Genomic DNA, 25,454 nt, shown 5'->3' with positions numbered 1-25,454 from the left:
ATGAAGAGGATCAACCCAAGGCGAAATATCAAACGAGCAAAATTTTATCAATAACAACTAATTTGCATCACACAACAAAAGATGCGAATGTCTCACAACAAAACTGAGCAGCGTATACACGGCAATTCACCACAACTTACGTATCAACGGAGAATCAACTGAAAACTATTGGAGATACACTATAATAGCTACACATTTTTGCTATAAGGCAAGCAGGAAATTCATGAACTACAACCAGAGGAAAGCAACATATACATTCGGAGATGGCACGTCAAATTATTACTAGTGAACGGTACGATCAAATTTTACGCACCCAGCAAACGATAGACATCATATATCAAAAACTTCACCACGGAGATCCAATATTACGTTACAAGTTCAAACAACCAAGCAACATACCAGGAGTATACCCTGCACTCGGAATCTGAAACCGACCAAGTGATCTACACGAGATATGATGAAGAAACGAGCATCAGCAAGCAGACGCTAGGCGAGTTAAGAAGGCATCATCAGGTAAGACACTCTCGAGGAAGTATATGTGTAGAGGGATTAAGCGAAAATATTACAAAAAAAGTTATAGCAAAATTAATTTGAGGAATCAGAAAATTGCACGAAAATAGTATCAAGGAATTTCAAAGATATACACTGCTTGAAAATTTGTATTTTTTAATGATCAGAGGACAACTTTTGAATATTTCATGAATATGTTTGAACTATAGCTTCAGGAGAACCGTAAAGTTTTGAAACGAAACCATCAACTATCCACTTGAAATGATAATTTACAATTCTAATTTCAAGCTCAGTGGGATTGGAAGAGATGTAGCGACCCTAAACGCCATGCAATAATCATCATTTTTCTTCTATATTTAAAGTATGTCATATAAACGAACAAAAGGAAAGATTGGACAGGTTGGAACCTGTCCATTTATGTTTATCAAATAGCAACCGCTGTTGAAAATAAACAACGGATATTTAAGTATAAGCAAAACTTGGCGAATAAGCTGGCCTAGAAATAGTAGCTGACTCAATTGTTAAATAATTGTTTATTTAGAGAGTACGAATGCTCTCGGAGCAGAATGTCACATGAGAGTAAATGTAGGTAGCATGCAACATTCTGCAACATTATTGAAAATGAGAGAAAAATTGTAAACAATAGCCAGTAATTATAAATAACGTTTTTGTAAATAAAGAAGAGGGTCGGATTTTGGACTTGGAGTAAGCAAGTCATATCAGAACTGTTCAAGTGTTTTATTTTTCAAATTGTGATGACTGTTTTTCCCGAAAACTAACCGCTCGAGCTCGTGCACCTTATCGACTTCGAATTGGATGATGACGTTGCACTCCTCGCGCAACGGCGCTCTGATATGCAGAGTAAGCTCAACGACCTTGCCGAGCGCTCCTCTTCGGCAGGTTTAGTCATCAACATCAACAAAACCAAATCGTTGGATGTAAACACGGTGACTCCTTCCAGTTTTAAAAAAGCCGGGCAACTAGTGGAGAATGTTGAAAGCTTCCAATATCTTGGTAGCCAAATGGCGTCAGACGGCGGTACCAAGATCGACATAGGCGCACGGATCAAGAAAGCAAGGGCTGCCTTTGCGAGCTTAAGAAATATTTGGAAAAACAGGCAGATAAGTGAACGCACCAAAATACGAATTATCAACTCTAACGTGAAATCTGTGCTGTTATACGCTAGCGAAACATGCTGTGTATCAGTGGAGAACACGCAATGGCTGCAGGTGTTCATTAACACTCCTCCGACCGTGCCTCCCAAACAGTCGGAACGCTATTTTGAAATCGCTATATCTCAGCCGTTGGTGAACTGATTTGAACAATTTTGGGACTCACAAATTTTCCCGTCCATCAAGATTTGTCTGAGATGTTGAGACCTCCGATCGGACCAAAAATAACCTCTGTGGACCTCCAAACGTCGGAGCAAGTCGTGATTTTCATACAAATTTCGTGGTTGGTGCTCACCAGCTTGATGTTCATGCTAATATTAGTAAGATACTTCGAAATCCGTGAGATTTAGAAAGTTGCCGTCTTCTACAATTTTGTTCGGGAGGTTGAAACCAAACTGTCGCAGATCATATTATTTTGGAACTCGTCCGCTTGGCGGCGCTAGTGTATATGGCAATACTCCGTCAGTCAAATATTTCGGAATCCGTAGGATTTAGAAAGCTGCCGTCTTCTACAATTTTGTTCAGAAGACCAAAACCGTACTGTCGCAGATCATATTATTTTGGAACTCGTCCGCTTGGCGGCGCTAGTGTATATGGCAATACTCCGTCAGTCAAATATTTCGGAATCCGTAGGATTTAGAAAGCTGCCGTCTTCTACAATTTTGTTCAGAAGACCAAAACCGTACTGTCGCAGATCATATTATTTTGGAACTCGTCCGCTTGGCGGCGCTAGTGTATATGGCAATACTCTGTCAGTCAAATATTTCGGAATCCTTAGGATTTAGAAAGCTGCCGTCTTCTACAATTTTGTTCAGAAGACCAAAACCGTACTGTCGCAGATCATATTATTTTGGAACTCGTCCGCTTGGCGGCGCTAGTGTATATGGCAATACTCCGTCAGTCAAATATTTCGGAATTCTTAGGATTTAGAAAGCTGCCGTCTTCTACAATTTTGTTCAGAAGACCAAAACCGTACTGTCGCAGATCATATTATTTTGGAACTCGTCCGCTTGGCGGCGCTAGTGTATATGGCAATACTCCGTCAGTCAAATATTTCGGAATCCTTAGGATTTAGAAAGCTGCCGTCTTCTACAATTTTGTTCAGAAGACCAAAACCGTACCGTCGCAGATCATATTATTTTGGAACTCGTCCGCTTGGCGGCGCTAGTGTATATGGCAATACTCCGTCAGTCAAATATTTCGGAATCCGTAGGATTTAGAAAGCTGCCGTCTTCTACAATTTTGTTCAGAAGACCAAAACCGTACTGTCGCAGATAATATTATTTTGGAACTCGTCCGCTTGGCGGCGCTAGTGTATATGGCAATACTCCGTCAGTCAAATATTTCGGAATCCGAAAGATTAAGAAAATGCCGTTTTCTTCAATTTTGTTCAGGAGGCCAAAGCCATACTGTCGCAGATCATATTATTTTGGAACTCGTCCGCTTAGCGGCGCTAGTGTATATGACAATACTCGTTGCGTCAAATATTTCGGAATCCGAAAGATTTAGAAAATGCCGTTTTCTACAAATTTGTTCAGGAGGCCATAACCATTTTGTCGCAGATCATATTATTTTGAAACTCGTCCGCTTGGCGGCGCTAGTTTATATGGGAATACTCGGTCAGTCGAATATTTCGGAATCCGTAGGATTTACAAAGTGGCTGTCTTCTACATATTTGTTTAGAACCATACTGTATCAGTTAATATTATTTCGGGACTCATCCGCTTGGTGGCGCTGATTTATATGGTTTATGCATAGTTGATACATTGTCTTGGAAACTGGAAGACTTGGAAAAAAGTCTGTCTTCTTCAAACTTTTATGGGAACTCCTGGAGGAACTTCCGGAGGAACTTCCGGAGGAGTTACTGGAGGAACTTCCGGAGGAATTCCTGGAGGAACTTCCGGAGGAATTCCTGGAGGAACTTCCGGAGGAATTACTGGAGGAACTTCCGGAGGAATTACTGGAGGAACTTCCGGAGGAATTACTGGAGGAACTTCCGGAGGAATTACTGGAGGAACTTCCGGAGGAATTCCTGGAGGAACTTCCGGAGGAATTCCTGGAGGAACTTCCGGAGGAATTCCTGGAGGAACTTCCGGAGGAATTCCTGGAGGAACTTCCGGAGGAATTCTTGGAGGAACTTCCGGAGGAATTCCTGGAGGAACTTCCGGAGGAATTCCTGGAGGAACTTCCGGAGGAATTCCTGGAGGAACTTCCGGAGGAATTCCTGGAGGAACTTCCGGAGGAATTCCTGGAGGAACTTCCGGAGGAACTTCCGGAGGAATTCCTGGAGGAACTTCCGGAGGAATTCCTGGAGGAACTTCCGGAGGAATTCCTGGAGGAACTTCCGGAGGAATTCCTGGAGGAACTTCCGGAGGAATTCCTGGAGGAACTTCCGGAGGAATTCCTGGAGGAACTTCCGGAGGAATTCCTGGAGGAACTTCCGGAGGAATTCCTGGAGGAACTTCCGGAGGAATTCCTGGAGGAACTTCCGGAGGAATTCCTGGAAGAACTTCCGGAGGAATTCCTGGAGGAACTTCCGGAGGAACTTCCGGAGGAATTCCTGGAGGAACTTCCAGAGGAATTCCTGGAGGAACTTCCGGAGGAATTCCTGGAGGAACTTCCGGAGGAATTCCTGGAGGAACTTCCGGAGGAATTCCTGGAGGAACTTCCGGAGGAATTCCTGGAGGAACTTCCGGAGGAATTCCTGGAGGAACTTCCGGAGGAATTCCTGGAGGAACTTCCGGAGGAATTCCTGGAGGAACTTCCGGAGGAATTCCTGGAGGAACTTCCGGAGGAATTCCTGGAGGAACTTCCGGAGGAATTCCTGGAGGAACTTCCGGAGGAATTCCTGGAGGAACTTCCGGAGGAATTCCTAGAGGAACTTCCGGAGGAATTCCTAGAGGAACTTCCGGAGGAATTCCTGGAGGAACTTCCGGAGGAATTCCTGGAGGAACTTCCGGAGGAATTCCTGGAGGAACTTCCGGAGGAATTCCTGGAGGAACTTCCGGAGGAATTCCTGGAGGAGCTTCCGGAGGAATTCCTGAAGGAACTTCCGGAGGAATTCCTGAAGGAACTTCCGGAGGAATTCCTGAAGGAACTTCCGGAGGAATTCCTGAAGGAACTTCCGGAGGAATTCCTGAAGGAACTTCCGGAGGAATTCCTAGAGGAACTTCCGGAGGAATTCCTAGAGGAACTTCCTAGAGGAACTTCCGGAGGAATTCCTAGAGGAACTTCCGGAGGAATTCCTAGAGGAACTTCCGGAGGAATTCCTAGAGGAACTTCCGGAGGAATTCCTAGAGGAACTTCCGGAGGAATTCCTAGAGGAACTTCCGGAGGAATTCCTAGAGGAACTTCCGGAGGAATTCCTAGAGGAACTTCCGGAGGAATTCCTAGAGGAACTTCCGGAGGAATTCCTGGAGGAACTTCCGGAGGAATTCCTGGAGGAACTTCCGGAGGAATTCCTAGAGGAACTTCCGGAGGAATTCCTAGAGGAACTTCCGGAGGAATTCCTAGAGGAACTTCCGGAGGAATTCCTAGAGGAACTTCCGGAGGAATTCCTAGAGGAACTTCCGGAGGAATTCCTAGAGGAACTTCCGGAGGAATTCCTAGAGGAACTTTCGGAGGAATTCCTAGAGGAACTTTCGGAGGAATTCCTAGAGGAACTTCCGGAGGAATTCCTAGAGGAACTTCCGGGGGAATTCCTGGGGGAACTTCCGGGGGAATTCCTGGGGGAACTTCCGGGGGAATTCCTGGGGAACTTCCGGGGGAATTCCTGGGGAACTTCCGAGGAATTCCTGGGGAACTTCCGGAGGAATTCCTGGGGGAACTTCCGGAGGAATTCCTGGGGGAACTTCCGGAGGAATTCCTGGGGGAACTTCCGGAGGAATTCTTGGAGGAATTTCCGGAGGAATTCCTGGAGGAACTTCCGGAGGAATTCCTGGAGGAACTTCCGGAGGAATTCCTGGAGGAACTTCCGGAGGAATTCCTGGGGGAACTTCCGGAGGAATTCCTGGGGGAACTTCCGGAGGAATTCCTGGGGGAACTTCCGGAGGAATTCCTGGGGGAACTTCCAGAGGAATTCCTGGGGGAACTTCCGGAGGAATTCCTGGGGGAACTTCCGGAGGAATTCCTGGGGGAACTTCCGGAGGAATTCCTGGGGGAACTTCCGGAGGAATTCCTGGGGGAACTTTCGGAGGAATTCCTGGAGGAACTTCCAGAGGATTCCCGAAGGAACTTCCGGAGGATTCCCGAAGGAACTTCCGGAGGATTCCCGAAGGAACTACGGGAGAAATTCCTGGAAGAAATTCCGGAGGAAGTCCTGGAGGAACTTCCGGAGAAAATCCTGGATGAACTCCCGGAGGAATTTCTGGAGGAACCCCCGGAGGAATTCCTGGAGGAACTTCCGGAGGAATTCCTGGAGGAACTTCCGAAGGAATTCTTGGAGGAACTTCCGGAGGAATTCCTGGAGGAACTTCCGGAGGAATTCCTGGAGGAACTTCCGGAGGAATTCCTGGAGGAACTTCCGGAGGAATTCCTGGAGGAACTTCCGGAGGAATTCCTGGAGGAACTTCCGGAGGAATTCCTGGAGGAACTTCCGGAGGAATTCCTGGAGGAACTTCCGAGGAATTCCTGGAGGAACTTCCGGAGGAATTCCTGGAGGAACTTCCGGAGGAATTCCTGGATGAACTTCCGGAGGAATTCTTCAAGTAACTTCCGGAGGAATTCCTGGAGTTACTTCCGGAGGAATGCCTAGAGAAACTTCCGAGGAATTCCTAGAGGAACTTTCGGAGGAGTTTCTGAAGGAACTTCCGGAGGAATTCCTAGAAGAACTTCCGGAGGAATTCCTAGAGGAACTTCCGGAGGAATTCCTAGAGGAACTTCCGGAGGAATTCCTGGCGGAACTTCCGGAGGAATTACTGGAGGAACTTACGAAAGAATTCCTGAAGGAACTTTCGAGGAATTCCTGGAGGAACATTCGAAGGAATTCCTGGAGGAACTTCCGAAGGAATTCCTGGAGGAACTTCCGGAGGAATTCCTGGAGGAACTTCCGGAGGAATTCCTGGAGGAACTTCCGGAGGAATTCCTGGAGGAACTTCCGGAGGAATTCCTGGAGGAACTTCCGGAGGAATTCCTGGAGGAACTTCCGGAGGAATTCCTGGAGGAACTTCCGGAGGAATTCCTGGAGGAACTTCCGGAGGAATTCCTGGAGGAACTTCCGGAGGAATTCCTGGAGGAACTTCCGGAGGAATTCCTGGAGGAACTTCCGGAGGAATTCCTGGAGGAACTTCCGGAGGAATTCCTGGAGGAACTTCCGGAGGAATTCCTGGAGGAACTTCCGGAGGAATTCCTGGAGGAACTTCCAGAGGAATTCCTGGAGGAACTTCCGGAGGAATTCCTGGAGGAACTTCCGGAGGAATTCCTGGAGGAACTTCCGGAGGAATTCCTGGAGGAACTTCCGAGGAATTCCTGGAGGAACTTCCGGAGGAATTCCTGGAGGAACTTCCGGAGGAATTCCTGGAGGAACTTCCGGAGGAATTCCTGGAGGAACTTCCGGAGGAATTCCTGGAGGAACTTCCGGAGGAATTCCTGGAGGAACTTCCGGAGGAATTCCTGGAGGAACTTCCGAGGAATTCCTGGAGGAACTTCCGGAGGAATTCCTGGAGGAACTTCCGGAGGAATTCCTGGAGGAACTTCCGGAGGAATTCCTGGAGGAACTTCCGGAGGAATTCCTGGAGGAACTTCCGGAGGAATTCCTGGAGGAACTTCCGGAGGAATTCCTGGAGGAACTTCCGGAGGAATTCCTGGAGGAACTTCCGAGGAATTCCTGGAGGAACTTCCGGAGGAATTCCTGGAGGAACTTCGGAGGAATTCCTGGAGGAACTTCCGGAGGAATTCCTGGAGGAACTTCCGGAGGAATTCCTGGAGGAACTTCCGGAGGAATTCCTGGAGGAACTTCCGGAGGAATTCCTGGAGGAACTTCCGGAGGAATTCCTGGAGGAACTTCCGGAGGAATTCCTGGAGGAACGTTCGGAGGAATTCCTGGAGGAACTTCCGGAGGAATTCCTGGAGGAACTTCCGGAGGAATTCCTGGAGGAACTTCCGGAGGAATTCCTAGAGGAACTTCCGGAGGAATTCCTAGAGGAACTTCCGGAGGAATTCCTGAAGGAACTTCCGGAGGAATTCCTAGAGGAACTTCCGGAGGAATTCCTGGAGGAACTTCCGGAGGAATTCCTGGAGGAACTTCCGGAGGAATTCCTGGAGGAACTTCCGGAGGAATTCCTGGAGGAACTTCCGGAGGACTTCCTGCAGCAACTTCCGGAGGAATTCCTAGAGGAACTTCCGGAGGAATTCCTGGAGGAACTTCCGGAGGAATTCCTAGAGGAACTTCCGGAGGAATTCCTAGAGGAACTTCCGGAGGAATTCCTAGAGGAACTTCCGGAGGAATTCCTAGAGGAACTTCCGGAGGAATTCCTAGAGGAACTTCCGGAGGAATTCCTAGAGGAACTTCCGGAGGAATTCCTAGAGGAACTTCCGGAGGAATTCCTAGAGGAACTTCCGGAGGAACTTCCGGAGGAATTCCTGGAGGAACTTCCGGAGGAACTTCCGGAGGAATTCCTAGAGGAACTTCCGGAGGAACTTCCGGAGGAATTCCTGGAGGAACTTCCGGAGGAACTTCCGGAGGAATTCCTGGAGGAACTTCCGGAGGAATTCCTGGAGGAACTTCCGGAGGAATTCCTGGAGGAAATTTCGGAGGAAATCCTAGTGGAACTTCTGTAGGAAATCCTAGAGGAACTTCCTGAGGACTTCCTATAAGAACTTCCGGAGGAATTTCTAGATGAACTTCTGAGGAATTCCTAGAGGAACTTCCGGAGGAATTCCTAGAGGAACTTCCGGAGGAATTCCTAGAGGAACTTCCGGAGGAATTCCTAGAGGAACTTCCGGAGGAATTCATAGAGGAACTTCCGGAGGAATTCCTAGAGGAACTTCCGGAGGAATTCCTAGAGGAACTTCCGGAGGAATTCCTAGAGGAACTTCCGGAGGAATTCCTAGAGGAACTTCCGGAGGAATTCCTAGAGGAACTTCCGGAGGAATTCCTAGAGGAACTTCCGGAGGAATTCCTAGAGGAACTTCCGGAGGAATTCCTAGAGGAACTTCCGGAGGAATTCCTAGAGGAACTTCCGGAGGAATTCCTAGAGGAACTTCCGGAGGAATTCCTAGAGGAACTTCCGGAGGAACTTCCGGAGGAATTCCTAGAGGAACTTCCGGAGGAACTTCCGGAGGAATTCCTAGAGGAACTTCCGGAGGAATTCCTAGAGGAACTTCCGGAGGAATTCCTAGAGGAACTTCCGGAGGAATTCCTAGAGGAACTTCCGGAGGAATTCCTAGAGGAACTTCCGGAGGAATTCCTAGAGGAACTTCCTGAGGAATTCCTAGAGGAACTTCCGGAGGAATTCCTAGAGGAACTTCCGGAGGAATTCCTAGAGGAACTTCCGGAGGAATTCCTAGAGGAACTTCCGGAGGAATTCCTAGAGGAACTTCCGGGGGAATTCCTGGGGGAACTTCCGGGGGAATTCCTGGGGGAACTTCCGGGGGAATTCCTGGGGGAACTTCCGGAGGAATTCTTGGAGGAACTTCCGGAGGAATTCCTGGGGGAACTTCCGGAGGAATTCCTGGGGGAACTTCCGGAGGAATTCCTGGGGGAACTTCCGGAGGAATTCCTGGGGGAACTTTCGGAGGAATTCCTGGAGGAACTTCCAGAGGATTCCCGAAGGAACTTCCGGAGGATTCCCGAAGGAACTTCCGGAGGATTCCCGAAGGAACTACCGGAGAAATTCCTGGAAGAACTTCCGGAGGAAGTCCTGGAGGAACTTCCGGAGAAATTCCTGGAGGAACTCCCGGAGGAATTTCTGGAGGAACCCCCGGAGGAATTCCTGGAGGAACTTCCGGAGGAATTCCTGGAGGAACTTCCGGAGGAATTCCTGGAAGAACTTCCGAAAGAATTCCGACGGCAGCTTTCTAAATCTTTCGGATTCCGAAATATTTGACTCAACTAGCTTTCTTATATACACTAGCGCCGCCAAGCGGACGAGTTCAAAAATAATATGATCTGCGACAGTATAGTTTTGGCCTTCTGAGCATATTTGTTGAAGACGGTAGCTTTCTAAATCCTACGGACTCCGAAATATTTGACCCAACGAGTATTGCCATATACACTAGCGCCGCCAAACGGACGAGTTCCAAAATTATGTAATCTGCGACAGTATAGTTTTGGTCTTCTGAACAAATTTGTTGAAGACGGCAGCTTTCTAAATCCTACGGACTCCGAAATATTTGACCCAACGAGTATTGCCATATACACTAGCGCCGCCAAGCGGACGAGTTCCAAAATAATATGATCTGCGACAGTATGGTTTTGGCCTCCTGAACAAAATTGTAGAAGACGGCAGCTTTCTAAATCTTATGGATTTCAAAATATTTGACCCAACGAGCTTTCTCATATACACTAGCGCCGCCAAGCTGGCGGTTTTGGCCTCCTGAAAAAAAATTATAGAAGACGGCAGCTTTCTGAATCTTACGGATTCCGAAATATTTGACCCAACTAGCTTTCTTATATACACTAGCACCGCCAAGTGGACGAGTTCTAAAATAATATGATCTGCGACAGTATGGATCTGACCTCCTGAACAAAATTTTTGAAGACGGCAGCTTTCTAAATCTTACGGATACCGAAATATTTGACCCATCTAGCTTTCTCATATACACTAGCGCCGCGAAGCGGACATGTTCCAAAATAATAAGGTTTGCGACAGTATGTTTTTGGAGTCCTAAACAAAATTGTAGAAGACGGCAGCTTTCTCAGTCTATCGGATTCCGAAATATTTAACTCAACTTGCTTTCCTATATACACTAGCGCCGCCAAGTGGACAAGTTCCAAAATAATATGATCTGCGACAGTATGGATCTGACCTCTTGAATAAAATTGTAGAAGACGGCAGCTTTCTAAATCCTACGGATTCCGAAATATTTGACACAACTAGCTTTATCCTATAAACTAGCGCCGCGAAGCTGACGAGTTCCAAAATAATATGATCTGCGACAATATATTTTTGAGTCCTAAACAAAATTGTAGAAGACGGCAGCTTTCTAAATCTTTTGGATTTTGAAATATTTGACTCAATGAGCTTTCTTATATACACTAGCGCCGCCAAGCGGACGAATTTCAAAATAATATGATCTGCGACAGTATGGTTTTGGCCTCCTGAACAAATTTGTAGAAGACTGCAGCTTTCCAAATCCTACGGACTCCGAAATATTTGACCCAACGAGTATTCCCATATACACTAGCGCCGCTAAGCGGACGAGTTCCAAAATAATAAGATCTGCGACAGTACGATTTTGGTCTTCTGAACAAAATTGTAGAAGACGGCAGCTTCCTAAATCCTACGGATTCCGAAATATTTGACTGACGGAGTATTGCCATATACACTAGCGCCGCCAAGCGGACGAGTTCCAAAATAATATGATCTGCGACAGTACGGTTTTGGTCTTCTGAACAAAATTGTAGAAGTCGGCAGCTTTCTATGTCCTACGGATTCCGAAATATTTGACTGACGGAGTATTCCCATATACACTAGCGCCGCCAAGCGGACGAGTTCCAAAATAATATGATCTGCGACAGTTTGGTTTCAACCTCCCGAACAAAATTGTAGAAGACGGCAACTTTCTAAATCTCACGGATTACGAAGTATCTTACTAATATTAGCATGAACATCAAGCTGGTGAGCACCAACCACGAAATTTGTATGAAAATCACGACTTGCTCCGACGTTTGGAGGTCCACAGAGGTTATTTTTGGTCCGATCGGAGGTCTCAACATCTCAGACAAATCTTGATGGACGGGAAAATTTGTGAGTCCCAAAATTATTCAAATCGGTTCACTAACGGCTGAGATATAGCGATTTGAAAATAGTGTCTTTCGAGGCATGGTCGTTCGTGTAAGTAAAACCTATCACGGTCGGAGGAGTGTTAATAGATCGTTGTCACCAGAGGTCGATAGCAACAGAAATTCGGGATCGGAAGTGGGTCTGGGTCGGTCACACTTTACGTAGGGGCGGAAACGAAATCTGTAAACAAGCATTAGACTGGAACCCAGCGGGACATCGCAGCAGAGGCAGACCCAGAGGCTCATGGCGGCGAAGCCTCAATAAAGAAATAAAAGAAGTCGACCGAAATCTAACCTGGCAACAGGTTAAAGCGATAGCCGGGTAACGCTCAGGGTGGAGATCTTTCAAGTCGGCCCTTTACACCACCGGAGGTGTACAGGATCCATAAGTAAGTAAGTAAGACAAAATAATAAATAATGAACAATTTTTGTATAAAAATAACAGAAACATATTTTTGTACTTTGCTATGGTTATGTATGCATCAAATTAAATGAAAAAGAGCTTCATTTTTAGCGATTAAGATTGAACATTTTATATAAATTTGTTGGTCGTCACTACAGGCGCCATTTTGACTGTTTTCATAACCCACTTGCTAAGAACGTCTGTCAAAATATTTAAGCATTTTTAGGTGAAAATTTGCCCTGAATTTGAAACAAAGCAGCATAACAAGATATAACAGGTAACATTGTAGTGTATTACCTAATCGTTGTATGTATTTTATCGATATAAAATGCTGGAAAGTGAAAAAGATTTTGACCGGAATAAGGGTACATTTAAATCAACTCGTTCCTTACTCCGTTCAATGAGTTTGGAGGATGGATTCCGAAAATTTCACTCGTGGGAATATAATCTATGAGTAAAAAAAGGTACATAGTAGGGGAAGGTGGTCGGTTTTCGGCACCTTTTTGTTTTTGGTCCATAACTTTCGTCCAATTGCACAATGTGGTGATATTTGCATACCAATGGAGGCCAATAGACATAAGCTGGAGAGATTTGTTTCATTTCATCCATTGGAAATTTTATATTAACAATTTTGTTTAGCGTTGTCGGTTTCGGCACCCTAAAAAAACACTCAAAATAAAAAACAATGAAGTGGGAGCGTTTTGGCTGGAAAGATCAAGATTTATTGTGTCAATAGCAATGGAATTTATTACATTTAAGTACATTATACACATTTTATCAAGATTTTAAAAATTGCTAGTTTTGCTAACAAATTGGCTAATAGCCTGAAATTAGGCAACAAACTGATAATTTCCCTTGATAATCAACTGGGTGCCATCAACCGAAATAAGTAACCCTTTTGGAAAGTGAAAACAATAAAAAAAACCGCTGTGGCATTCAATTATGAATCACAAAATTGCTTTTAAATGCGTAATGCGCTAACTATTTTGATCGGCACGGCAAATGCTGGGTAAAGCGTACCATTGGTACTTCGCGTACCTGAAGGAATAAAATAGACCCCATCTCGCGGTCCTTAGCCTCTTACCCAGCAACTCCTATCCCTACCTCCCCGCGGTGCTGGCCGGGATACGAGCAACCTTAGGGAAGATCGGGTAACCAACCCCGGTGGGAACTATGGTCGTATGCTGACAGGGAAGGGGGGGTTGCTCCTCTCCGGAGGTGCAAATCTTATTGAGCGTCTGTTCTCCATGTCAGGATCGGCTCACAACAGCGTCTGTTCTCCATGTTAGGGGCGGCTGATCATCGTCCGAGTGCCAGCGAAGGACTCTAAGTGAAACTGTGCACCATGGTCCACCGAAAATAAGGAGGAATGGTCCTCCGGGAATTTAGGGGCTTTGGTGTCAGGCCCTGCAAGCCAGCCTTTAAAAAATCATAAGCAACGAACAATCAACAAGAGAGTACGGACCGGAACCATCGGCGAAGACCACTGCGACGAAAAGGGACTAGCGATTGGAAACTCGGTTCGTGGAACTGCAAATCTCTCAACTTCATCGGAGCACACGCATACTCGCCGATGTGCTCAAGGACCGTGGATTCGGCATCGTAGCGCTGCAGGAGGTTTGTTGGAAGGGATCAATGGTGCGAACGTTTAGAGGTAATCATACCATCTACCAGAGCTGCGGCAACACACATGAGCTGGGAACAGCTTTCATAGTGATGGGCGATATGCAAAGGCGCGTGATCGGGTGGTGGCCGATCAATGAAAGAATGTGCAGGTTGAGGATCAAAGGCCGGTTCTTCAACTTCAGCATAATCAACGTCCATAGCCCACACTCCGGAAGCACTGATGATGATAAGGACGCATTCTACGCGCTGCTGGAACGTGAGTACGACAGCTGCCCAAGCCACGACGTCAAAATCATCATAGGAGATTTGAACGCTCAGGTTGGCCAAGAGGAGGAGTTTAGACCGACTATTGGAAAGTTCAGCGCTCACCGGCTGACGAACGAAAACGGCCTACGACTAATTGATTTCGCCGCCTCCAAGAATATGGCCATTCGTAGCACCTACTTCCAACACAGCCTCCCGTATCGGTACACCTGGAGATCACCACTGCAGACAGAATCACAAATCGACCACGTTCTGATTGATGGACGGCACTTCTCCGACATTATCGACGTCAGGACATATCGTGGCGCTAACATCGACTCTGACCACTATCTGGTGATGGTTAAACTGCGCCCAAAACTATCCGTCATCAACAATGTTCGGTACCGACGACCGCCGCGGTACGACCTAGAGCGACTGAAGCAACCTGATGTCGCCACTGCATACGCGCAGCATCTCGAGGCAGCGTTGCCGGAAGAGGGTGAGCTCGATGGGGCCCTCTTGAGGACTGCTGGAGTACAGTTAAAGCAGCCATTAACGACGCAGCGGAGAACAACGTCGGGTATATGGGTCGAAGTCGACGGAACGATTGGTTCTGACGAAGAGTGCAGACAGATTCTGGAGGAGAAGGACGCAGCGCGGGCGGTCGCGCTGCAGCAAGGTACCCGGCAGAACGTGGAACGTTATAGACGGAAGCGGAGACAGCAGACCCGCCTTTTCAGGAGAAGAAACGCCGCCTGGAAGAAGCGGAGTGCGAGGAGATGGAACAGCTGTGCCGTTCTCAAGATACACGCAAGTTCTATCAGAAGCTCAACGCATCCCGCAAAGGCTTCGTGCCGCGAGCCGAAATGTGCCGGGATAAGGATGGGAGCATCTTGACGGACGAACGTGTGGTGATCGAAAGGTGGAAGCAGCACTACGAGGAACATCTGAATAGCGCTGAGAGTACAGGCAGTGAAAGTCAAGGCAGCGGAGGAGATGACCACGTCAGTTCAGCGGACGATGGAAGCCAACCAGCCCCCACCTTGAGGGAAGTTAAGGATGCCATTCAACAGCTAAAGACCAATAAAGCAGCTGGTAAGGATGGTATCGGAGCTGAGCTCATCAAGATGGGCCCGGAAAAGCTGGCCACTTGCCTGCACAAACTGATAGTCAGAATCTGGGAAACCGAACAGCTACCGGAGGAGTGGAAGGAAGGGGTTATATGCCCCATCTACAAGAAAGGCGACAAACTGGAGTGTGAGAACTTTCGAGCGATCACCATCCTTAATGCCGCCTACAAAGTGATATCCCAGATCATCTTCCGTCGTCTGTCACCATTAGTGAACGAGTTCGTGGGAAGTTATCAAGCCGGCTTCGTTGACGGCCGCTCGACAACGGACCAGATCTTTACTGTACGGCAAATCCTTCAAAAATGCCGTGAATACCAGGTCCCAACGCACCATCTGTTCGTTGATTTCAAGGCGGCATACGACAGTATAGACCGCGTAGAGCTATGGAAAATTATGGACGAGAACAGCTTCCCTGGGAAGCTTACCAGACTGATCAAAGCAACGGTGGATGGTGTGCAAAACTGTGTGAAGATTTCGGGCGAACACTCCAGTTCGTTCGAATCGCGCCGGGGACTAAGACAAGGTGATGGACTTTCGTGCCTGTTGTTCAACATTGTGCTAGAAGGTGTCATGCGGAGAGCCGGGTGTAACAGCCGGGTACGATTTTCAACAGATCCAGTCAATTTATTTGCTTCGCGGATGACATGGACATTGTCGGCCGAACATTTGCAAAGGTGGCAGAACTGTACACCCGCCTGAAACGTGAAGCAACAAAAGTTGGACTGGTGGTGAATGCGTCAAAGACAAAGTACATGCTTGTGGGCGGAACCGAGCGCGACAGGGCCCGCCTGGGAAGCAGTGTTACGATAAACGGGGATACCTTCGAGGTGGTCGAGGAATTCGTCTACCTCGGATCCTTGCTAACGGCTGACAACAACGTTAGTCGTGAAATACGAAGGCGCATCATCTGTGGAAGTCGGGCCTACTACGGGCTCCAGAAGAAACTGCGGTCGAAAAAGATTCGCCACCGCACCAAATGTGTCATGTACAAGACGCTAATAAGACCGGTTGTCCTCTACGGACATGAAACATGGACAATGCTCGAGGAGGACTTGCAAGCACTCGGAGTATTCGAGAGACGGGTGCTTAGGACCATCTTTGGCGGTGTGCAAGAACACGGTGTGTGGCGGCGAAGAATGAACCATGAGCTCGCCCAACTCTACGGCGAACCCAGTATCCAGAAGGTAGCTAAAGCCGGAAGGGTACGATGGGCAGGACATGTTGCAAGAATGCCGGACAGCAACCCTGCAAAGATGGTGTTCGCTTCCGATCCGGCAGGTACGAGACGGCGTGGAGCGCAGCGAGCGAGATGGGCAGACCAGGTGCAGAACGACTTGGCGAGCGTGGGGCGTATCCGAGGATGGAGAGATGCGGCCTCGAACCGTGCATTGTGGCGTCAAATTGTTGATTCAGTGTTATCTGTTTAGATGTTAACTAAATAAATGAAATAAATGAATTTTGATCATTTTACTTCGGTTTATAACACTAAGTAAATGACAAAAAAACTTTAGAGTGGGGTTTCACTTGGCAAAAAAGTGTTTTCTCTGTAAAACGGAACAAAAACTTCTATATGTTCGGAAATGGACTCAACAAGATCGTGCTTACATAGCATACGTATGGCAAATGTTAGAATGACCACATATGTTTTCTGTCAAAAGTTACGACGGGGTGCCGACAACCGACCAGTGCCGGCTACCGAATGATGAACTTTAGAAGTTTTATCCTGCAAGCAGTCAAACTAAAAGGAACTCCTATTACGACTCTACCTCAGACTCTACGCCAAACGGTTATGGGTACGTTTTTCACTTGTCATAAGACGAGTTTGTACCATCCCATTTAATTCCACCACTTGATTGTATCTTGACAGATACGTATATCGACCTCAACAGTAAGGTCTTCTTCAGTGTCTCGTACTTGACTCGACTTGGTACGAGACACTGAAGACGGCCTTACTGTTGAGGTCGAAATACATATCTATCAAGTGGTGGAATTAAATGAGATGGTACAAACTCGTCTTATGATGACAAGTGAAGAAATTCCACTAAATAGCTCAAAATAATTTTCATAACAAAACGTTTTTCAACTTATGCCGGGAAAACGCAGTTTTTTCAGTTGATGATGAATGACGAATGATGCTGGGTCATTAGGCCGAATGGTTATTAGGCCGAATGGTCATTAGGCCGAATGGCCATTAGGCCGAATGAGAACTGGAGAGTGATAAGTGAGTAGGGTGAAGTGAGGAAGAGGTAGAACGGAAGAAGAAAAAAGGAAATAGGAGGAAGAAGTAAAAAGGAATACAGAAGAAGGGAGACGGAAAAAGGAAGAAAGAAGTAGGAAGAAGGAAAAAGAAGAAAGAAGGAAGGAAACGGAAGAATGAAGAAGGAAGAAAGTAGAAGGAAGAAAGTAGAAGGAAGAGGGAAGAAGAAAGAAGGAAGAAGGAAACAGGAAGAAGGAAGAAGGATGAAGGAAGAAGGAAGAAGGAATGATTAATTATTTTAGAGCGTCTTAGGGGAAATGCTACAAGGTTAAAAGACTATTATTCTTCCATTTACTTCCACTATTAACTTTTTTATGTATCAACAATCAGATACGCATTTCGTTTCCTACTTGGAAACTTCTTCAGTGGTCGATAACAAACACTGAAGAAGTTTCCAAGTAGGAAACGAAATGCGTATCTGATTGTTGATACATAAAAAAGTTAATAGTGGAAGTAAATGGAAGAATAATAGTCTTTTAACCCAGGAAGAAGGAAGATGGAAGAAGGAAAAAGGAAGAAAGAAGAAGGAAGAAGGAAGAACGAAGAAGGAAGTAGGAAGAAGGAAGAAGGAAGAAGAAAGAAGAAAAATGAAAAAGGAAGAAAGAAGAAGGAAGAAGTAAGAAGGAAGAAGGAAGAAGGAAGAAGGAAGAAGGAAGAAGGAAGAAGGAAGAAGGAAGAAGGAAGAAGGAAGAAGGAAGAAGGAAAAAGAAGAAAGAAGAAGGAAGAAGGAAAAAGAAGAAAGAATGAAGAAGGAAGAAGGAAGAAGGAAGAAGGAAGAAGGAAAGAGGAAGAAGGAAGAAAGAAGAAGGAAGAAGGAAGAAGGAAGAAGGAAGAAGGGAGATGGAAGAATTAAAAAGGAAGAAGTGAAAAGAAAGAAGGAAAAAGGAAGAAGGAAAAGGAAGAAGAAAAAAGGGAAAAGGAAGGAAGAAGGAAAAAGGAAGAAGAAAGAAAGAAGAAGGAAGAAGGAAGAAGAAGGAAAAAGGAAGAAGGTAGAAGGAAGAAAGAAGAAGGAAGAAGGAGAAAGGAAGAAGGAAGAAAAAAGAAGGAAGAAGGAAGACTGATAAAGAAAGAAGGAAGAAGAAAGAAGGAAGAAGGAAGAAGGAAAAAGGAAGAAGGAAGAAGGAAGAAGAAAGAAGAAAGAAGGAAGAAGGAGAATGGAAGAAGGAAAAAAGAAGAAGGAAGAAGGAAGAAGGAAGAATGAAGATGGAAGAATAAACAAGGTAGATGGTAGGTAGACAAGGTAGATGGAAGATGGAAGATGGAAGAAGGAAGAAGCCAGATAGAAGAAGAAATATGCAAGAAGGGAGAAGAAAGAAGGGGTAAGGTGAAGAAAGAACTTCTCATTTTTCTCTTTTTGCTAATTCGGCCTAATGGCCATTCGGTCTAATGACCGTTCGGCCTAATGACCATGCGGCCTAATAACCTTCGGCCTAACGTCCTTCGGCCTAATGGCCTGACACCATGACGAATTATCAAGTGGTTGCTGGAAAATGTTAGGAAAGGGTTTCCGAAGAACACGGACAGTTTCAAACAGCACAACCCATTTTATTGTGGCGTTCCTGTTCTTAAAGCTTTATCCGGATATGTATTTCTTGGCGAGTTTCGAGTCCACTATCAAAATACTGCCGTCTCTGAGCTACAAATGAGATTATATTTTACCGAAATCCGTGAATACTTTGTAGAAGTAGGGTTTTCCGGTGTTTCAAAGAATACTGAACAATTTCAATTTCAATTTCAATTTCAATTTGAACGAAACAGTGATACGAACAGTGTAAATACGTGGAGGATAAAGTGGAAAATTCCGATAGAGAATCGTATTTGTCCTTATCTGTAGTTCCTAATGCTACTGGGCAGCTAATATTAATGCTCATGTTGAACTCGAATTATAAGTGAAACAAACGAAAAAAATACCCAATGTTGCTAAACTAAGGAAATATCATTCATTGTATTTAAAATTTGGAAGAAAATAATATAGTTTTTTATTTGCAATAATAAGGAATGAAAATATGAATTTGTGAGAAAAATTATGTTTGATATTAACATCTCCGAAATGAAAAGTTTTTCGGGTGATTGGAATTAGGAACACGAATAAGCGGAACTACGAACAATGCCATTTCAGATGATTTGAATTAGGACCACAGAATCGCTCAAGTTTGTTTTGACTATTGGAACCTAAGTTTATGAATGCATCCTAGCATATTGTATATAGAAAATGACACTATGTAGCGAAATTGCAGCTTCAAAATACTTAACGGCTATCTTTTAGAGTTTTTAGACAAAGTTCATCGTCTTAGGTGAACGGAATAAGGGCACAGCTCGGTACCACCTGAATTTTCTTTGTTTTTTGTGACCTTTTTTATGGGGTTAACTCATAGTTTCATTAACGCTAAAGGTCGTAATCAACTAAAACCCACCCGTGTAAAAAAGAACTGGGTGTCCACAGTTACGGTCTATCGATAACAAAAGTTCTGGAACAACCGGGAGTACAAATACATCTACCAGATGGCTTACTACTAATTCAACAGTTCGAATTATACAGGTTTTTGAATAAATTCAAAATAATTCATATTTGCAATTCGCGCGCGATATTCACCCTTTTGTAGGCTAAGATTTAAGGAAATGTTCAGAATTAAACTAGGTCAATAAAACGTCATTACAATGATTTCTGTTTGAAAGGCTTAAACATTTAATATCACTAATTGCATTGTAATGGAATTACAGCCATACTTTGTACTAAAAGCGTAAAACATGTCGTACTCATAATTTGAAACATACAATAGGACTCAGATGAATAAGTATCAAAATTATAATGATTTAGCTCAAACGGGGCTACTGTCCGTTTAACCACCATCACTCCATGTCGACACGGAGATCAAATACATCAATCAAGCGTCTTGGCATTTCTGAAGGTAAATTTAATTTCCCTTTCCACGTCCTTCTCATAAATTTTCATAACTTCAGAAATAACATAAGTACATCGATTCTGAACATTTGTTTAACTATGTGTAATATGAGACTTATGCTCAGTAATATATCCATCCTGTTATACACTGAGACAACACACGAAGTTTTGCACTCTCGCAATGGGAAAGTTGACCGGTGCTTCGTTCACCGTCTCCTATCTTGATATTCCTTTTAATTAGTAAACTTTGGCCATTAACGAAATATGTGCCCAGGCTATTATTTACGACTTGCCACATCCTACGCTCAAATATTGGAACGTACCGTTTTGAAGCCGCGATACATGACTCGTATCTCCTGGCGGGTAAACTTAGTTAACCTACAGAGGTCCTCTAGCGCCACTGGGATGGGCTTGGGCGCCCGAGTTGGTTCCAACTCATACACGACCTCCTCGATGGGGCTGTCCGGTGGGGTTGCCATTTTCGCATTGACTAGATCGCCCCTCTGTTTCTGCCGTCAGAACTAACTACTATTGCTGCCAACACCCTCACCAACAACCGATTCCTGTTTGTTTCCGGTGAGTTTAATTGAGTTTTTCGATGAAAAGGGTTGCACTGCTACTGCCGGTGCATGTGCAGGATTGCATTATCTGGGTGCTGCTTGATTTCTGTATGAAATGAGCGTAGGCGAATGTGTTAACTTTCTACATGAGGAAGCTTGTTTAATGGGTTCAAAAAGTTATTCTTCAATTCTTGTTACTCTGTGTTCGTTGGGCTCTATGTAGGCATTCGGTGGTTACGATGGTTGTTACGCGTTGATTGAGATTCCGGCAAGCAGAAGCGAATTCTGCGGTTCGACAACTGAAGGTTTGAGCATTTAGGTGTTGGTGGTTCTTGTGATGGAGAATTGACGGTTGTTGATATTGATTGGCTGATGAATCTGGAAGGAAAACAAAACAAAGTGCAAAATGTTAGATATTCAGAATTTGAATTATTTATTTTACCTGAAACAAAAAAATGAAAAAGAAATTACTGTTCATCTCGTTCATCGCCTCGAAGTCATGTATGGTATGGTCGTAAAACTGTGACTCTTAATAAATGTTATAAGTTGGTGAATCAAATGGTATTTTGAAAAGGTGGTATATTTAATTCCTGGTTTATTCTAAATAATATACGGAGATGAAAATTTTCTCTATTTACTTAGACTTACAATGGTGCTCACGCTGGCTTAAGTAGGAGCAAGTAAAATGAACATGCCGGTAAAGTGAACAGTTGGCTATGTTTAGTAGAGGTGAGCGCAGTTGTATGGAAAAACGCAAACTTCATCCAATCAAGTGAGATTGAGGTTTTTCTGAATCTTTTTGGGATCACAATCAACTATGTAAAATATGGGCTCGATTGATTGCGTCCTCGCTTTCCGCATCGCGTTTTAAATCTATATGGAGAAATGGGAAAACGTACTTTTTTGGATTTTTGCTCTTAGCGGCTTCAATTTATCGTCAATTACGCGACTCAATACGTTAGCATATAGTCTGAAATATCCCAAAATAATTTGCCGAAGAAGGTACGTAGCTGGAAGGTCTACAAAAAATGTTTTTACGCTTCGAAAATTGATTGTTCAAACCATATATGGAAGAAATCAATGTTTCTGCCAGAATTATGGTTGTCAGAGGACAAAACGCATCTTCCTTCTTGTCAGAATTTTAAATTTGAGAAATGATTCCGAATAACTACCATCAGCTTCAAAGCCCTATAAGATTAATAATTTTGAAATAACACTCAGTTAAATTATTGGTCCATGTAGTTCGGCAGTGCTGGCAGAATAAACGATTTTTTGCATATGGTTTAAAAACCAATCTTCGAAGCGTTAAAACAATAGAGGTAATAAACTATAGAGAAACATTGTCGCTGTCGTCACTGGCGAAACATCTTTTGCTGGCGAGGATAGGGCACTAAACGTCAACGAAGGAAAAATCAGTACATTTTGACAGATAGGTACCCAACATGTTTGAGAACGATAACAAAGGGAACCGCAGCGACAATCGTCCTCTATAGTTTATTACCTCTATTGCAGAGCGTTAATGAATAAAGCTTCTAATAAATGATTAAATTTGTTATGATTAAATCATTCAACTCTATGATTAAAGATTATGAATAATGATTTATTCGTTTTTGACAATGATTAACGATTATGATTAACGATTAAATTAATGTTCGACAATGATTAACGATTATGATTAATGAATAAAATGTTTGGAATGTGATTAACGATTACCAATCATGATTAAATGTTGATACAATATGTGTATGATTTATGATTAACGATCGATATGATTAATGATTAATGATTATGAATAATCAAATTGAATGATTTGCATAGTGATCAAAAAGCAAGTAACCTTTCCTCCAAATTGGGTATAAAAAGTATATGATTATGATTAAAGATTAATGAATAAAAGCGATGTATCTAATGATTAAAATTGATGATTAATGAATAAAATCAAAACAATTATGAATATGATTAGTGATAATTGATTAAATGTAAAATTCTATGATTATCGATTAGTGATTAATGATTAAATCATATTTTTTGTATGATTATGATTAATGAATAATGATTAAATAACCCATTATTCATTAATCATGATTAAATCTATGATTAATCACTAATGCTCTGCTCTATTGTTAAAACTTTTTGGTGGACGTTCCAGCAACGTACCTTCTTTCGGCAAAGTTTTACGACATCCTTTGGGTTATATTTTAACGCCACTTGGTTAACGATGAACTGAAACATCTAAAAGTAAAATGCAAAAATACGTAAAATATTATGAAAATTGGCCACGACGGAGTTCATAAATGAATGTAAAATTCGGTAACAGAATGTGCACCAGTTCATAGTTCTGTGATGTAAATGATAATATCATTGAAATTTCAATTCAGTAGGGTATCTGTTCCATTAATAATAACATGCCCCTGTATCAATGACATTCGCAAAACAGGCAATTTAGGATCAATTTGTTTCGTGTGTCTCGAATCTACTGTTCAATATAGCGCTCGAGGGATCGATTAGGAGAGCTGGTGTGCTACTGGCCGTTTTGAAGATCTATCGTTGTTATGGTCTGTAGTCATCTGTCCAAGCACATCGCAGCTTTCTTTTAGCTTTTAGAAAATTTCTATGAAAGTCTGCAATCGTGTCATTCCACCAATATACGGGTTTTCGTTCATCCTTATGTTGGGTTTTCTTTAGCATGGCCATCCATCTCTCATTTCCTCTCCACACAGGTCTAACTTGTTAATCATACAGTCACTTTGAGTAGTTCTGAGCGGAGTTCATTCAGCACTTCCATAGTATGTATTCAAATGTGAAGTTTTTAAGCCTAGCAACCATCTTAACATTCGTATATCATGAAGCTTACACAATGATACTTTTGTGCCAAAAAAAAAGTTGAGTAAATTTCGTGCCGAAGTTCAGTTCTGAAATTTACTGAGCTACAGCGGTATCCGATTTTGCGGAGCTCGAGAAAGAAAAACTTAGCGTAAACCCTTCTAGTAAGGAAAGACCCTTAGCGTTGGTGAAGTGACTGCCCCATTTAACTGCTTATCACCTGCGTGCCCGCATAGCTCTTTTGTAAACGAATATCTGTGTTCTGGATCTCAACTCCATACTGATCTTTCAATGTTTCGACCAGGTCACCGGCTTCAGTTATTTCATCCAAACCTTACATGGATGATTTCAACTGAGTATAGGGCTCCAGCATGAATCCCATCAACCAGCCCCTCTATAGACAAGTTTTTGTACGCAGAGCTCTTCTGAGCAGGATCCCAAAAATTATCTCGCCGCTACTTCCTCTGCCGCCTGCTTTACGGCTCTCTTCGTTTTCCTTTTCGCCTTTTTAGGGATAACAATCAAGGAAGGTCGATGGGACTGCTACACGTATCGTTTTTGGAGCTGCATCCTGCACAACCTTACTAAACTTTAAAAATCACACCACCATCTCTTTCTAATCAATAAGGAGGCGTACCTCACGTTCCACCTTCTTTACTCAACATTAGAAGAGACTTCCACTGCTGCCTAGCCACTGCAACTTAGTCGCAGAGAATTTGCGAGGGCGAGTTTGAGATTCTTGCTGAATTCACCTCTCTGCATGGTTGGTCAGAGCGTTTTTCATGAACCTAATCAGAGTGGCTTCGTTCATTTTCGAGTCTGCGGGCACTTTCTCTGACCTCCCATTTTTTTCTCCATCGTTCATCGGTGGACTCGGGGCAGACTATGCTAGCCCATCCTATGTAAGGGCCATCTCACTGTGGTTGTGAAGAAAATCAACATAAAAGATCTTTCGGGTTGCCAAAGGGTTGGAGGTACTTCCAGCTGACTCGATTCGCAAATCTTACAATATTCTTTACAATGCTCCATTGTCAGTCGTAACGCATACCGACACTATGCCGGTGACAACACAAGGCAGTCAATGTCAACGCAGGAAGAAGCATCACAACTTTGAGTTTTGGAAATGATAGCGAAATTGTAAAAGTGTCAGAACATGCAGCCTTCAGATACGCGGAATAGAACAATTGGCCACAGACCAATCGCTTTTTGCTGCGTCAGATGCGTTCTACTTAATATCATGGACATGCAATAAAAAAAACAGCACTAAAAAGGCTTCAGTACAGAAATGTTGTTTTGCTGAATCTAACTGGTTTGTGAATTGTTATGAACTTGAGTTCTACTTTCATGAATAAAGTATGGCAAAGTATGGTAAATTTAGTTTTATTTTTATTAATATTAAAAGAATACTGATTAAAGTAATATTCTAAGATAAGAAGTAAATACAAAAAGAAATGATAAAATTAAGAACATAAAAAAATGAAAAAAAGGAAAAGCAAAAAAAAAAAAAATAGAAAATCAAAAAAAAATAGTAATGAATTATTGAAAAACCCTGATTAATCCATCTAGCGGTGTTGGTGCCTTTCTCGTGCAAAAAAAAATACTTAAAAATATAGTATTTTGGCCATTACTTCTGATCCCATAGTCCAATCTGGCCAATTTTCAATAACAAACAATGGGACAGGATTCTCAGTCGAATGAAACTTGTTGCGGCCATTGCTAAGTTCCAAAAAGTGTGTCTACAAAATTTTGTACACATACACACATACACACACACATACATACATACACACAAAGGTTGAAGTTCCCGGTGGGCGTGGTAATCGTTGGCTTCGCTGACGATATTACGCTGGAGGTCTACGGCGAATCGATCGAAGAGGTGGAGTTG

General features: G+C 43.8%; 1 protein-coding gene across 2 annotated transcripts in view; it reads right to left on the bottom strand.

Annotated features, from left to right (window-relative positions):
* The window catches only part of LOC134220447 (Kv channel-interacting protein 1-like), a 100,576-nt gene that overhangs the window by 27,183 nt on the left and 47,939 nt on the right, over positions 1–25,454 (bottom strand). Inside the window, exons 3-4 of one of the 2 annotated variants that reach the window (XM_062699503.1) lie at positions 20,945–21,124; positions 20,510–20,852 (exon numbers count right to left, since the gene is read on the bottom strand). In XM_062699503.1, the coding sequence (XP_062555487.1) occupies positions 20,510–20,665 (156 nt within the window). In that variant the 5' untranslated portion in view covers positions 20,666–20,852; positions 20,945–21,124. Of the gene's footprint in view, positions 1–20,509; positions 21,125–25,454 lie in introns of both variants that reach the window. The other variant, XM_062699502.1, reaches the window with a different exon arrangement.

Source organism: Armigeres subalbatus, chromosome 3 (assembly GCF_024139115.2).
Source record: "Armigeres subalbatus isolate Guangzhou_Male chromosome 3, GZ_Asu_2, whole genome shotgun sequence".
Lineage (NCBI taxonomy): Eukaryota > Metazoa > Arthropoda > Insecta > Diptera > Culicidae > Armigeres > Armigeres subalbatus.
This window is presented reverse-complemented; position numbering and strand designations above follow the sequence as displayed.